Source organism: Pipistrellus kuhlii, unplaced genomic scaffold (genome assembly GCF_014108245.1).
Source record: "Pipistrellus kuhlii isolate mPipKuh1 unplaced genomic scaffold, mPipKuh1.p scaffold_m20_p_1, whole genome shotgun sequence".
Taxonomy (NCBI): Eukaryota; Metazoa; Chordata; class Mammalia; order Chiroptera; family Vespertilionidae; genus Pipistrellus; species Pipistrellus kuhlii.
In genome coordinates this window covers 9,555,082-9,571,021 of record NW_023425404.1, presented here as the reverse complement: position 1 = coordinate 9,571,021, position 15,940 = coordinate 9,555,082, and the positions used below count along the sequence as shown (strand labels likewise).

Here is a 15,940-nt window from a genome sequence, read left to right as displayed (position 1 = left end):
AACACAAAAAAACTGGGAAAGAGAGCAAGCAGGTCTGGAAAGCTATTAAGTATTTCCCTCAACATCTTCAATTCTAAAGAGATCTTTTACCTCTATTTGGAGTATTTATTTACGAAAAAAACCTAGGTCTTGTATAAAGCAGTTTATTGGGTCCAAGTGTAGCTGCTCTATGATGAGATTATTTTAAGCACATTTTATTTTTGGTCTTTGGATGACTTTATAAGCAGGGCCACCCTAAATCTGGATAGCAAGTATCAGTTTTATACTTAATCAAGAAAAAAAGAAGTTTGTATAATTCATTATATTCAAATGAATTATTAAAATAATTAAGTATCTGTAAGTACTTTGTAAGTATATGAGGGAGGATTAGAATATACTATACTCAAAGTTAAATATGGATTTATAGTTTTAAAAATTTGCTAGCATTTAAAAAATGTTAGTACTATAAAATAATTGTTTTAATAATGTAAAATAAATAAAAATCCTAAGCATATATAAGCTATCATCAATTTGGAAAATTTCAAAGGAAAAAAATCATTGCTGTTTATGAAGTCACGATGTAATGTTCATATGGCTATGAAGTCATAGCTAAGTAAATTTTACTACTATTTTTTAAAATATATATATATGCAACCGAAGGACTTGTATACATGCATATAAGTACAACCAATGGACACAAAACTCTGGGGAGTGAGGGCATGTATGGAAGGGGGGGCAATGGTATATGTACAAAGATAATAATTTAATTAAAAATTTAAAAAAAATATATATATATGTACACACACACACACACACACAAACACACACACATTCTTGCTGATTTCAGAAAGAGAAGAAAAGAGAGAAATATCAACAATGAGAAAGAATCACTGATCGGTTGCCTCCTATAGGCCTCACACTGGAGATCGAACTGCAACCTGGGTATATGCCCTGACTGGGAATCGAACTGTGACCTCCTGGTTGATAGGTCGATACTCAACCACTGAGCCAAGCCATCCAGGCCACAGCTACTGCTAACATAAAATAAACGAACAGAAATTTATTATATCAACATAATTAAAGAAATTCTTCCCAGGGGATAAACAGTGATGGAAAAAAGTAAAGAAAAAATAATTCTTCACAAAATAATTATCATTGGGAAAAAATCATTGAGAAGATTACCTTGTCTTTTGACTGTCCTTGTCGAGCAATTGCATCATATTTAATTTTTCCTTCAGCATCCACCTGAATGGCCAGTGCATTCGACATTTTCTTCTTTCGTCCCATATCCAGTGGATACTGGGCCACATGGATCTCTGGAAAAGCACCTCCATCTCCAAAATCCTATATATATATAAGAAAATTTTTTTTTAATTAATAGTAATTTGAGATTCAAGATATTTTCATTCAATAAATAATTAGTAAGCTTTTATGCAAGAAGCCAGAGATATGGCAATAAATACTAGGTGTACCGGTTAATAATGAGAATTTTGTGATCAAAGAAAACACAGTAATTTCAAAAGAAACATTAAAGGTGCTTTATTCAAAGTAACGCCCATTGCTAGCTACATATTTTCCCCATCTTTCAGGTAATCTGTGGATACAGTCCCAATAGAACTTTTTTTGTTTTGAGGCAAACCATTCAGAGGCCCAATTTTCCACTTCTTCGTATGTTTTGAAATGCTGCTCAGAAAGTGCATGTACCAAAGAGACAACCAAGATGGCGGCATAGGGCAGACACCCGAATGCAGCCTACCACAACAAGTTTGAATTTAGAACTGAAAAACGGGGGAAACATCACCCTGAAGCGCCGGATGGCTGGCTGAAGGGAGGCTCTACCATCTGGGAAGGAGAGAGAAGGCGCGCTGAACCTCAGGAACTGTGAAGGTACGGAAAACTGCACGCGGAAAAAGCGGCCGCAGAGTTCGCTGCTGGCTGGCTTGCGGAGCGCGGAGAGGGCGGGCCGAGTTTACTACCAGCTTACTCCCCGTGCGGAGAGGGCGGACAGCTAATGCGCGGCTGGCTTTCTGGTTCGGGAGGAAAACAGAACCACCCTATTGCGCTGATAGACGGCCATTGCGCTGATAGATGGCCCCAGACAGGGAGAGGCCAGACTGTCGGGCAGTGGGCAGAGATCTCTCGGAGGTGTGTGAAGCCAGTGGCCATTACTGCGGGACTCAGAAACCAGGCCCTCGTAGGGAGGGGTTGAATAAAGCTTGTCTGCACCACCCGAGACTATGCCCCATCCAAGCAGAGCATAGAGGCCCTTCCAGTGGCTAGCTTCCTCGTTCGCTGCCAATAGGACTCTCCTAGGGAGGGGCAGACAGGAATCTAAAGCTTGTCTGCGCCTATACCAAAGAGGTGCGCGCGCGCCTGCAACCAATTGTGCGGGATTCAACAAAGCTTGTCTGTGCCACCCCGAGACTCCGCCCATCCAAGCAGAATACAGAAACCCTCCTAGCTGAGACACTTCTGATCCTCATAGCCAATTGGCTTGGAGATCAACGCTTCCCAGCAAGGCTTAACAACAAGACTGCCCACCCATCCCACAAAGGGCTACACCAAGACTGTCCACCTCAGGTAACTGGGAGGCTGACTCACTGAACCATATAGGACACCTTAGCACACAAAGCCACCCTACCAACTCAGGGAAGCTGTGAAAATGCCAAGACAAGGAATTAGATCACAAACAAAAGAAATGGAGGAAAAGAAGAGACTGGATATAGAGTTCAAAACCATGCAATATGGTTTTTTAAGAATTTCCTAGAAAATGTTGATAAGACCTATGAGGAGATGAAAAGGGATCAACAAGAACTAATAAGGGATCAACAAGAACTAATAAGGGATCAACAAGAACTAATAAGGGATCAACAAGAAATAAAGAATACATTGTCTGAAATAAAAAATATTATACAGAGTCCTAAAAACAAAATGGAAGATCGCAAGAATCAAGTCAAAGATTTGGAACATAAAGAGCCAGAAGATACTCCTCCACAGAAGCAAGAAGTCAAGAGAATCCAGAAAGTTGAAGATGATTTAAGAAACCTCTGGGATAACTTCAAGTGAACCAACATCAGAATTATGGGGGTCCCAGAAGATGAGAGAGAGCAAGATATCGAAAACATACTGAAAGAAATAGTGACAGAAAACTTCCCCCACCTGGTGAAAGAATTACCGTATTTTTTGGACCATAAGACGCACCAGACCATAAGACGCACCAGTTTTTAGAGAAGGGAAATGAAGAAAAAAAGATTCTGAAACAAATAGTGTCCTAAAATATTTTATGTGCATTAAAACCCAACATCACAGTCATAAACACATGTAATCAACCCTGTAAAGTAAACAGCAGCATTTAGAACCATTTTAGAGCCGGGCAAGCACACAGAGACCACACAGAGCCGGGCAAGTAAAAAAACTTTTTTTTTCAAGTATATGTGTAGGCTATATTTGGACCATAAGACACAGGGACCTTTCCCCCCCACTTCTGGGGGGTAAAAAGTGCGTCTTATGGTCCGAAAAATACGGTAGACTTACAAGTCCAGGAAGCGCACAGAACTCCAAACAAAAGGAATCCAAAGAAGACCACACCAAGACACATCATAATTAAAATTCCAAGAGCAAAAGACAAAGAGAGAATATTAAAAGCAGCAAGAGCAAAGCAGCTAGTTACCTATAAAGGAGCACCTATACGATTGTCAGCTGATTTCTCAACAGAAACCATGCAGGCCAGATGGGAATGGCAAGAAATATTCAAGTTAATGAATAGCAAGAACCTACAGCCAAAAATAATCTACCCAGCAAAGCTATCACTCAGAATCGAAGGCCAGATAAAGAGCTTCACTAATAAAAAAAAGCTAAAGGAGTTCATCACAGCCAAACCAGAATTATATGAATTGCTGAAGGGGGTTCTTTTGGAAGAGAAAGTAAATAAAGATAAAAACTATGAACAACAAATATGTAACTATCAACACGTGAATCTAAAAACCAAGGGAATTAAGAAAAAATCTTATGAACAATATTAACTGGTGAATATAATAGAATCAGAGGTATAGAAGGGGAGTGGACTGACGATTCTTGGGGAAAGGGGGAGAGGGGGGTATAGGAAGAGACTGAACATAAACTGTGCATCTATGGATGAGGACAATGGGGGGTGGGGAAAGGGCAGAGGGTGGGGTGGGAACCTGGTGGAGGGGGAAAAATGAGGAACTTTTGTAATAATATGAACAATAAAGATTTATTATTAAAAAAAACAAGAAATTAAAAAAAAAAAAAAAAAAAGAGAGTGCATGTACCATCCATTGGAACAAGTGGTAACTGAAGGAGCAAGATCTGGTGAATACGGCAGGTGGGTTAATACTTCCCAGGCATGATCTTTTCAAGTGTCTTTAACTGGTTTTGAAGTGCGTGATGGAGCATTATCATGAAGCAAAATTACTTTGCCGTGTCTTTTGGCCCATTCTGGTCATTTTATGATCAAAGTGTGGTTCAAATTGATCTGGACATTCTTTGTCTTTCACATAGAAATCATCACTTTTAAAGCATTCACAAGTATCCTGAGATGGAGCATGTGCACCATAAGCTTTCTAAAGTAAGCAATAACTTCTAGCAGCACTTTTCTTCAAAATAAAGTAATGAATTAAAACTTCCCACAAATGCTCTTTTTTGGCATGAAATTTGACATTTTTAAGGGTAAAAATATCTATGATGTTAACACCTTCAGAAAATTTGACATATGAAGTTTTGAAGCTTGTTATCAATACAACAAAAAAGCATACACATCAAATCACATATATGTCAATATATGTGTAACTCCACCTACTGAAAAAAATCCACATTATTAACCGGTACACCTAGTAGGGTTCTCTAATCTTGTGGAGTGTATATTCGTTCTACTGAGCAAATATATAAAAAGCATAATCTGTGGCTTGTGATAAATGCTCTGGAAGTATTAAAGGGACTGGAAAGAGAGGCTACTTTCGATAGTGTGGTTGGGACTGCCTTTGTGAAGAGGTAACGTTAACTTAAAGCCTGAAAGATGAGAAATTAGTGATTGGAAGTCTGAGGGAAGCATCCTCTAGAAAAATCAAATAGCAAGTGTGAAGGCCCTGCTGTAAGAATAAGCTTAGCATGTTTTAGAAACAAGAGTCTGATGAGGCTGAAGCTTATTGAGGACAGAGGGGCAGACACACTGGTGATAAGGCTGCATGAATAGATAAACACCATATCATGGAAGGGTTTCCAGACCATGGCAAGGAATCTGACTTTTATACACAAGGCAGGAAAAAATTAAGCAAAATGTTTAAGCTAAGAAAAAGATTTTTAGTATGAGCATAAATAATTTTCTTAGTGAGAAATAGGTCAAGCTATAGTAAGGGCAGAAATGTAAAGTTCTTTTCTTAGAACTGATTTTAATAATATGACATTAGTATTCCATATTCCTTGAAAAAGCAAAGGAAATAAATAGAACAGAAAAAAAAAACAAATATGGGTGTAACAAATTTCTAATGGGGATTATATACAATTATTTAGGAGAACTAAGACTTCAAAAGTAGAACAAGCAAAGTAAAGTCTGTCAATGAAATTTAGTATTACAAAAAAAGGTAAATCATTAAATAAACATATGAATATCAATGTAATTTTATTAAAATTAGTAATATTTGCTTAGTACCTTATTATAATTTACAAAATATAATCCACACATACATTATCTCATTTAATTCTTGTAATTCTTAAATACTTCATATTTTCATGTGGGAAAAATTCAAGTTTAGTAAAGTTAAGGGATTTTCCCAAGGTCTCATGGCTAGCATATGCAGGATCTGAACCCAGATCTTTTTGACTCAAAAAAATCTTTGTATTTCCTATTAAATTGATATATCTTCCTTTTAGCTTAAAAAAGAGCAAATTAGCTGAAACCCGTTTGGCTTAGTGGATAGAGCATCGGCCTGAGGACTGAAGGGTCACAGGTTCGATTCCGGTCAAGGGCATGTACCTTGGTTGCGGGCACATCCCCAGAAGGGGGTGTGCAAAAGGCAGCTGATCGATGATTCTCTCTAAATGATGTTTTTAACTCTCTATCCCTCTCTCTTCCTCTCTGTAAAAAATTAATAAAATATATATTTTAAAAAAGAGCAAATTAGTACTATTAAAAAATTAAAAAAAAAACATAATAAATCATTTAGAGGGAGTTTGATGAAACATAATTTATGAAAATAATCACTTTTTATAAGACCTTCCCCTTCAAGGAATATTCCATTACACCAGGAATATATGATTTCCTAGGTTCAATATGCTTAACTGATAAAGACTTGACAATTTTTAAAACAAACAATAAAGCTGAGGGAGACATTTTATTATAAATTATGCAGAAATGGTTAAAGCGTACCCAAAAAGGTATTACTTGTACCCAGACCATCAATCTGTCACATGCTCATATTTGCTGGAGTTCTTCAACTATGTAAGTACTTCAGAACTGTAGATATGGCATTATGTGGTCATTAAGCTTGCTAGAAAAATCACAGCTTTTACTTTGAAAACTAGAACAAAATGCTATCTTCTGCAGAACATTCACTCCCCCTCAAGAAGCATTCATGGTATTTCCAGATTAGCAGGCCATTTTGGTATGATTTTCAAATAAATTGTTCTGTTCTGCCAGGAGATATGAAATTTTTGATAATCAAGTTAATATTTTAAAAATCTAATAGTACCTGAATGTCATAATGCTGAAATAGAAGGATGAGATTTTTGTTGCATGTAAAATGATGCCTGCCACCTGAAATCTTTGAGGCCAAATTCAAAATTGTACTACTGGGTACAAGAAGTACAATTCCTCAAAGGAGTCCTCAAGTCCTCTATTAGATATGCCAATCACTACCATTTTATTCCAGAAAAGCCTCCTTGATCTTTTTATTTTTTGTTTCTCACAAATTACACTACCAGCAAAAACAAAAGCAACATCAAAAATCCTTTATAATTGTTGTAAGATTGGCCTTCACATTCTAGAATTAACAAGGACCAAAGGATAGCTGAGAAAAACCCCATACAGGAAATATGTTAGAAGACATGATCTAGTTGGGTGTTCATCTTCTAGACTCTCTAAAGCACATGTGTCAAACACAAGGCCCGCGGGCCAAATCTGTCCCGCCAGGCCTTGCAATGTGGCCTGCACCGCGCTGTCATCACTGCACTCCGCTGCGTTTCCATCACAATGACAGTTTATGACTGTTCAGTAAACCATTCGGCCCGCGATTTAGGCTGGATTTTAGATTTTGGCCCCTTTTCTGATTGAGTTCGACACCCCTAACTTAGTTCATTCACTATGATCATAACTTAAAAGCATATAAAAAAAGCCCTTCACACTTGTACAGTAAAGATCATAACCGATGACAGAATAAAACAAAGTGATAAAATAACTCAGTGCAAAAATAACTGATGTAGGCATTTAAAGATTTTTAATAGGGCAGGTATATTCTTTGGGACAAGTAAGCAGGAGGAAAATTTGCAGGAGTCAGAATGAATTTTGGAAGAAGAAAAAGGCTTGATGATACAGAAGAGGTCTTGGGGAAGCAAAATAAATTAAACTGCAAATGTTTGCTTTTCTTTCTAGATCAAAAAGGAGTCAAATATGGGAGAGTGTGCCCTGAAATTAAGGAAAGAAATATGTATTGAACTGATTTATAGGAACCTGAGTAATCAAAAGGATAGGTGCTACCAAAGAAGTTCATTCTTTGGGCAAGAGATAAAGATTTAAAAAGATGATTAGAGTCTTTCTTCTCTTCTTGCCTCCAAAATCAACTGTCAAATTCTTAAAAATTTATCTAATATGAATATTAGACATATAATTGATGAAGACAAGAAAATGAAGACAAGAAAACAGATGAAGAGAGGTTAGGATTTGCCCAGGGTCATACAATTAGAAAGAAACACAGTATGATGCAAAACCAATTTTTTTTTTTAAACTCCTTGTCAGTGCCCTTTCCACTATACCCAACCAGAGGCCGGTGCATGGATTTGTGCACTGGTGAGGTTCCTCAGCCTGGCCTGTGCCCTCTTGCAATCCAGAACCCCACTGGGGATGTTAGACTGCCAGTTTCAGCCCGGTCCTTGCAGGCCAGGCCAAGGGACCCCAGACACCAGGCCTCTAGTATGCATGTAAGATCTTTGGTTAACCTCTTCTCATCCTCTCCCCTCCCCACTGACATTCATTAGTCTATTCCATGTTTCCATAACTGTACATTGAGCATCTGCCCTCTGGTGGTCAGTGCACATCACAGCTACTGGTTGAACGGTTAGCTGGTCACTCAGGCTTTTATATCTAGAGATGGGGGAAAAATCAGAACTAGAAATGCTGCTGATGTTTGCCTTGAAGGAAGGTTGTCTTTGCAGAGTAATGTTGTATTATGCATATAGGGAGGAGGATGGAGGGAAAAGTACCAAAACATGAAATCAGTTTCATTCCCCCCCCCCCCCCCCGTCACTTTCCCATTATTTTCCATAGCTATAATCCCTAGATTTATAAAAGATATATTAGTTTCTTTTGTACATATTTAATAGTTTGACATAGGAGAGATATAAACCGGTATAATTATCCAGTTATCACAAAGCAGTGATAATAAGAAAAAGATTCATCTTCTGAGGGAAGTATATGTCTTCAGAGCTCACAACCAGAATTTTCTATCATATTGACATTCACATGTGGATATTCCAGGGTTTAAATTTAATAAATGTACTATAATAAATTTCAGCACAATTTAATATATTCAAACTAAAGGTCCATATTTACCTCTAATAACCGAGGTATCCAGCCTTTCCGGTACCCGTATGGGGGAGGTTCTCTTCGGGAGGAGACCAGTGAGGTCTGCCGTGATCTCTGGGATCTTGCCTTTTCTTCAGCCTCAAGCTGGTCCTGAGATAGCTGAGTAGGTGCAGGTAAAAAGCTATAAGCAAAGATAATAAAAGTCAGAATTTTTAAAACCGCTTATAATTAATTTGATTATTGCAATTTGGTCACCAGGGAGTATTTTCCTAAAAGACATTTTCCTTTGAGCAAAATAGCAAACTTTTCATAATCTATGGCAGTATCCAGTATCAGTTTCATTATACCTGGAAAAAAAATAAGTACTCAGACACCTAGAGTAACAGTATTAGACTAGAATGCAGGCAAATGGCACCCAGAAATAAAAATTAACAGATATTTAGCCGAGACTGGTTTGGCTCAATGGACAGAGCGTAGGTTTGGGGACTGAAGGGTCCCAGGTTCAATTCCGGTCAAGGACATGTATCTTGGTTGCGGGCATATCCCCAGTAGGGGGTATGCAAGAGGCAGCTGATCAATAACTCTCTCTCATCAATGTTTCTAACTCTCTATCTCTCTCCCTTCCTCTCTGTACAAAATCAATAAAATATATTTTTAAAAAATTAACATATTTCATGTACTAGACAAACTATTGAGATTTTATGTTCCCACACTTCTTTTCTGGAAACAAGCAAGTAAACATCCTCAATTACCCAGGAGCCAACTCTCTAACGCATGGTTTTCTTAGCCTTTGTTATTCTTACACTTCTTATTTTTAACTATTTTACTCTTATGCTTTTTTACTTTTAACTATAGTTCTTTTATAGTTATAAAAGAACAAGGATTAGAACTGAATGTAAGAGACTGATAAAAGGAAGAAACACAAGTTACATATTTAAGTGTGCTTTCCCACAGATATCTAGTTTAGAACGCAATTTAAAACTTAAGAGGTCAAAGATTTAAAGCAAGAAGATGTAATTTGTCATTCTTTATTCAAAACAGACTTCTATAAAATCAGTAATTGCCAACCTTTTTCATCTTGTGGCATACATAAACAAATTACTAAACTTCTGCAACACACCAAAATCTCCACACACACATATATGTTTTGCTGATCTGACAAAAAAGAAGGTATAATTTTGATTCATTCACACTGGATTGCTGTTTTGGGTTGACAGTTGTCATTTTTTTATTTGATAATCTAAGGGAAAAAGAGGCCAGTGCCCCTGACTAGCCAGGTATTGGATGTTTTAAAAATTTGTTGCAAATCGATGTACTAACCCATTCCTAATAACTTTTAAGTATGATGTTATTATAGGATACTCCAAAGTACCACAAAAGGACTGCAATAGGTAAATAATATATTTAACGAAAAAGTTGGTCTTTGTAATTCTTGTGATAATGAGCATATTTGCAGAAGAAGTAGAGCTTATTTATTAAAAAAGATTTATTGAGCTGAAACTGGTTTGGCTCAGTGGATAGAGCGTCAGTCTGCGGACTGAAAGGTACCAGGTTCGATTCCGGTCAAGGGCATGTACTACCTTGGTTGCGGGCACATTCCCAGTAGAGGGTGTGCAAGAGGCAGCTGATCGATGGATGATTCTCTCTCATTGATGTTTCTAACACTCTATCCCTCTCTCTTCCTCTCTATAAAAAAATCAATAAAATATATTTTAAAAAATATTTATTGATCACTTGAGTCCAGGCACTGTGGTAGGCAGGCAATGACTATAAACTGAGATATAAAGCTTACAGTCTTGCAAGTAAGAGAAACAATCCAATAATCACACAAATCCGTAATTACAAATTATATTACACGATGAAGAAAATATTCAGAGAGCTATGAACCCTGAGCATACATCACAGGAATCTAATCCAGTGGGGAAGGGGGAGTCAGTTAATGTCATGGCTAAGAGATCAGAGTTCAAATCCCATCTATGCCACTTAGTAACCTGGATAAACTACTTACCCCTCTGAACCTCAGTTTTCTCATCTGTAACAGTACATCATAATGTTGTTATAAATATTAAATGAGAAAATTCATGAACTTGGCAGTGTATAAATATCATTCAATCCATGTTTCATTAATATTTGGATATGAAGCGCTGGTCTGATTTCCCGGTTGGAGTTAGTTGCCCCCTATCCGTACTCCCTCAAGACACTCTGTGTACCACTAATGTAACATCTACCTGACTCTATTACAATCATTTCTTCATTTACCTTCCCTCCCCCCTCTAACTAGACTGTAAGCAACTTGAGGACAGGAATTGAGCCTTTCGCTTCTTTCATCCCTAACTTCCCTGGCATTGTCTAGCTCTCAGAGCGGGGGCCACTTAAATGTTTGTAGGAGGAAGAAACTCACTCTATCCTTTACACTAGCCATCTTTATGTCACTAGAGCCTTTGTGTCTTTCTTAAACCATCTCAGGGATTAGCATTTACTATTCCCTCTGCCATAAAGAGTCTATTCACTTACTAAGAACATTATAGTCCTTTTATAGAGAATGCTTCCCCAGATCTTTTAGTGCTAGCACGTTGGCATTCATGTCTCTGCTAAATTACTCTTCCCTAGAGCTATTTTATGACCACCTTGTCCAAAACAGCACTCCACTTCAGACCTTATTTTATTCCTAATATATACTACTTATTCTTAACTTATTTACTCATATAGAGTCTGTTTCCTCCAGAATGTAAATCTATGAGGACAAATTTGCCTGACTGATTCAATACTATAAAACCTTCACTTGTAACAGTGCCTGGCACATGGTATATTTTCAACAAATAACAGAATAAATGAATAAATCCAAAGTTTTGGGTTTATACCATATTTATTTCCAGTAAATCATATATGTTTAATACACAAGAGGGGTACAAAAACAGTTACAAAGAAGCCTTCTGTTAGAAGAATTGGTTACTAAAATGATCAAAAAGCAGGCAGCCTGCCAAAGCACAGTTTGGACAATCTAGTGAACAGGTAAACTGGCCTGGATTAAGATCAAAACAAATTCTAGCCTAACAGAAGATTAAGGTCAGAATATATTCTAGCCTTTCAGAGGGTCTTAACTTTGCTGTTCCCAATAAAGGATGCTTCATTCTTACAAAGAAGCACACTCCTGGTTGGGGAGGAGAAGGGGGAGATGAGGTGGTATACAGAGGGATGTATAGGCAAGCAGAAAGTTTATTCAGACATTCTTAGCTGGGAGCAAAATATCTATACTGTAGATATTTGGCAATTCTGTCAGATATTTGAAGTTAGGGTGAAGAGAGGGTAGGGGTGTTACTGGCATTTAGTGGGTAGAGGCCAAAGATGCTGCTTAATATCGATACTAATAAAAGCCTATGTGGTTGTCACATCCTCAGGCCATAACAATCCGTCACCAAGAGGCTGCATGCGCAGCGGGCACACGCGAGTGGACGGGGACTTGATGCTGCATGTCCGGCGCAGAGGTTGGTTCTGGTAGCTCTGCGCAGTGACACCGGGAGTACGGGGGCTCCATACAGTGTGGAGGCAGGACCCCCAGCTCTGGCCTACCTTTTGGGGGCAACCCATCGAGGAGCCCCAGATGAGTGGGTGGGGCCTACCCCTTTGGTGAGGTTGATTGTGGGGCTCCTGCACTGTGAGAGTGCACAGGCGAGGCTGGGGAACTCCCTCCGCCCCCCACAAGTTCACGAATTTCATGTGCTGGGCCTCTAGTCCTATCCTATATAATAAAAGGGTAATATGCAAAAAGACCCAACAGCAGAACCGAACAACCAACCAAAGTGTAATATGCTGATAATACGCTAAGGCTGCTCAACTGCTTGCTATGACATGCACTGACCACCATGGGGCAGACAGTCGACTGGTCGACCAGTTGCTATGATGGGCACTGACCACCAAGGGGCAGATGCTCCAACCAGTATGTTAGCTTGCTGCTGGGGTCCAGCCAATCAGGACTGAGCAAGACGGGCCAGACCCCCGGAGCCCTCCTGTGACTCCTTCCCAGCCTGATCTTGCACCTATGGGGTCTCTCAGCCTAGCCTGCGCCCTCTCGCAATCCAGGACCCCTCAGGGATGTCGAAGAGCTGGTATTAGCATGATCCTGCAGGCCACTCCCCTTGGGAGGGCACCAGACACAGAATTATGGCTGGTGAGCACTGCTGCAGCAGCGCAAGCCTCTCCAGATTGGAACTGATTGGGCATGAGCCTGTGGCAGGCACAGTGGAGCTGGGAGGAGCAGGAGTGACAGGTAGGAGCTGCAGGCAGTACTGGACTGCAGGTTTCAGCCCAATCCCTACAGGCCCCCCCGAGGGACCCCACCCATGCACCAGGCCTCTAGTCCTCCTATATAATAAAAGGCTAATGTGTGCCGAAACCGGTTTGGCTCAGTGGATAGAGCGTCGGTCTGCGGACTGAAAGGTCCCAGGTTTGATTCCGGTCAAGGGCATATACACTGGTTGCGGGCACATCCCCGATAGGGGGTGGGCAGGAGGCAGCTGGTCGATGTTTCTCTCCCATTGACGTTTCTAGCTCTCTATCCCTCTCCCTTCCTCTCTGTGGAAAAATCAATAAAATATGTTTTTTAAAAAAAGGCTAATATGCAAATTGACCAATGGCAGAACGACCAGTTGCTATGACGTGCACTGACCACCAGGGTGCAGACACTCAAAGTTGGGGCTAACCCCTGGTGGTCAGTGTGCTCCCATAGGGGGAGAGCCACTCAGTCAGAAGCCCTGAGTAGGACATCCCCCGAGGGCTCCGGAACTGGAGAGGGCACAGGCCTGGCTGAGGGGACCCCGCACACACAAATTTTGTGCACTGGGCCTCTAGTCTCACATAAAAGGACAACTCCATAAAAGAATGACTTATCCAGTCCAAATGTCGACAGTGGCACTGTTGAGACATCTTTGTATTCCTTCCCCTTCACTAAAAAAAGCATATTACATGTAATTATATACATGATCTTAAATTTGCATTTAGACAATTAAACCCAAATAACTTTAACAATCACTGATGACAACAAAACTGTAACACATCAGTATGTAAATTCCTGCTACTAATCCCTGGTAGATTCTGAAAACAATACCATTTCGTCTGGAAACTTGAGACCACCTCTAAAAATCCAATCAGTTAGATCAAACTCTACAAAAATCAGAAACCTATGTAATCCCTAAGACAAGCTTAAAAGACTGCACTCTACCATTGCAATTTTAAGCACACAATACCCACTTCATCTGTTTTTTTTTCTGGATGTCCTTTTCAAATTTTACCTTTTCCACAAAACTACAAAGCCTTTCCTCATAACTCTACTAATCTTTTGTTACAGTGCCTTCCACCTAGAGGGCACTCAATCAAATGTTAGATGCCCACAACACTTACTACTAAAGGAAAACTCTCCGGTCCATTCAGCTCATCGAAGTCTCTCTGCATTTAAGGCTAATACTACACAAATAAGCATCCTGGATTCTTTGTTCCATGTCTGCAGGCCTCGTTCACCATCTTTTCCTGCTACCAAAGTCTGTCCTAGTTCCTTCAGTCATACACACAAACCCTAAGATGGGAGCAAGGCACCAAAATTTAATTCTTCAAAGAATTTTCCGATTCAAACATTTTTAGGATTCATAGCTGTCATCAGGCAGGAAATATGTATGTGAGGAGAATGAAGTGTGTTCAAGGAGCTCCAGTGGATGTCCTAACGGGATTTCTTTCCAACATCTCTTTGGCACTCAACTTTCCCTACTACGTTCGCACCGGCAAGTTTTTCTACTTAGATGGGGCGGCAGCAAGGTGATGCGGACTAGCAGGAGTTGTTACGTAACTCCTCGGGATCTCCCACTCAAGCTATCTTTTTTTCTTAAAGGCTAGGGGTCACTTTACCTGCGGTTACCAAGGCAACCAGGAGCAGCCCCAAATCTGAAGGGGTTCTAATCCAAGGAAGAAACTCTAAGGTCCAAAGTTAAAGTGCGGAGCAGCGGCGCGAATGGGGAGACAGCGGCCACTAGGGTGGCTAAGGTTTTCCGTTCAGTGCCCACGCCGACCACTTCTGTTTCCCCTTTTCTGTGCAGGAATCCTTGTTTCGGGGCAGACCGCTGAGACCTCAGCTGACAATCGGCCGTCCAGCAAGTGGCCGCCTGCCCGCTTCACTCCGTCTAAACAAATGAACCCTCCACACCCCTATCGCGCCCCCCGAGCCGCGCCCTCGAGGGAGCGCTCTCCACCCCCGCCCTCCAACGCTTAAGCGAAAAGCAAGTGCGAATCCACGGCAGCGGAGGCCAGAGAACTACCCACCACGCCGCTGCTTTCGGCCCTGGCGAGGGGGCAAACAACCCGGGGAGCCACTCAGGAAAGACCCCAGCTTCGGCGAGGCCTAGTCGCCCCGGTGGCCGGCGGGAGGGCCCGGCCGAGGTGTCGGCCCACGTCGTTCTGTGTCCTGGGCCCAGTCACCGCTAGGAGAGTGTGGACAGAAAAACAAACAAACAAACAAACAAAAAAGTGGTACTTCCAGACCCCTTCCGTATTGACTGAGGACCCGAATTGTGAGCCTACCTGGTGAGCGCCATCTTCTTCCGCTTGCTTTCAGCGCCCGCGACAGCACCGCGGGGCGGGTCTTTCCCCAGGACGAGTTAGGAAAAGGAAGGAGCGCGTAATACACAGGCGCAGCCGCCGCGTGGGGTTATGGGATTTGTAGTTCCTGGAATGAGTACACCATTCGGTTCTATCCTATCCAGACCAAGCTGTTATGGGATGAGCGATTCGTGTAAAAGCACATGCATCACTCGTCTACTGTAAAATGACAGAGCTCACCTAAGAAGCGGCCTTTCAATCTTTTATTCTATTCCCTACTCATTTCTCATGTAGGGGTCCCAAATATAAGTGCCTTCCTGAGACAGCAATATTAAAAGATGAAGGATTTTATTTTTATTTTTAAAATATATTTTTTATTGATTTCAGAGAGGCAGGGAGAAGAAGAGAAAGATAGAAATATCAACGATGAAAGAGAATCTGATCAGCTGCCTCCTGCAGGCCTCCTACTGGGGATAGAGCCTGCAACCCAGAATTGAACCTGGGACCTTTCAGTCAGCAGGCTGATGCTCTATTCACTGAGACAAACTAGTGACACAAACTGTCTAGGATGAAGGGTTTTACAACAGTAGGAAATCATAAGACTAGCAAATGGAGAGTTCTTGT

General features: G+C 40.6%; 1 protein-coding gene across 1 annotated transcript in view; it reads right to left on the bottom strand.

Annotated features, from left to right (window-relative positions):
* SNW1 (SNW domain containing 1) overlaps positions 1 to 15,400 on the bottom strand; it is a 35,584-nt gene extending 20,184 nt beyond the window's left edge. The window contains exons 1-3 of the mRNA XM_036430187.2: positions 15,299 to 15,400; positions 8,762 to 8,915; positions 1,162 to 1,323 (exon numbers count right to left, since the gene is read on the bottom strand). Of these exons, the coding sequence (XP_036286080.1) occupies positions 1,162 to 1,323; positions 8,762 to 8,915; positions 15,299 to 15,312 (330 nt within the window). The 5' untranslated portion in view covers positions 15,313 to 15,400. The remainder of the gene's footprint in view (positions 1 to 1,161; positions 1,324 to 8,761; positions 8,916 to 15,298) is intronic.
* Between the last annotated feature and the right edge of the window lie 540 nt (positions 15,401 to 15,940).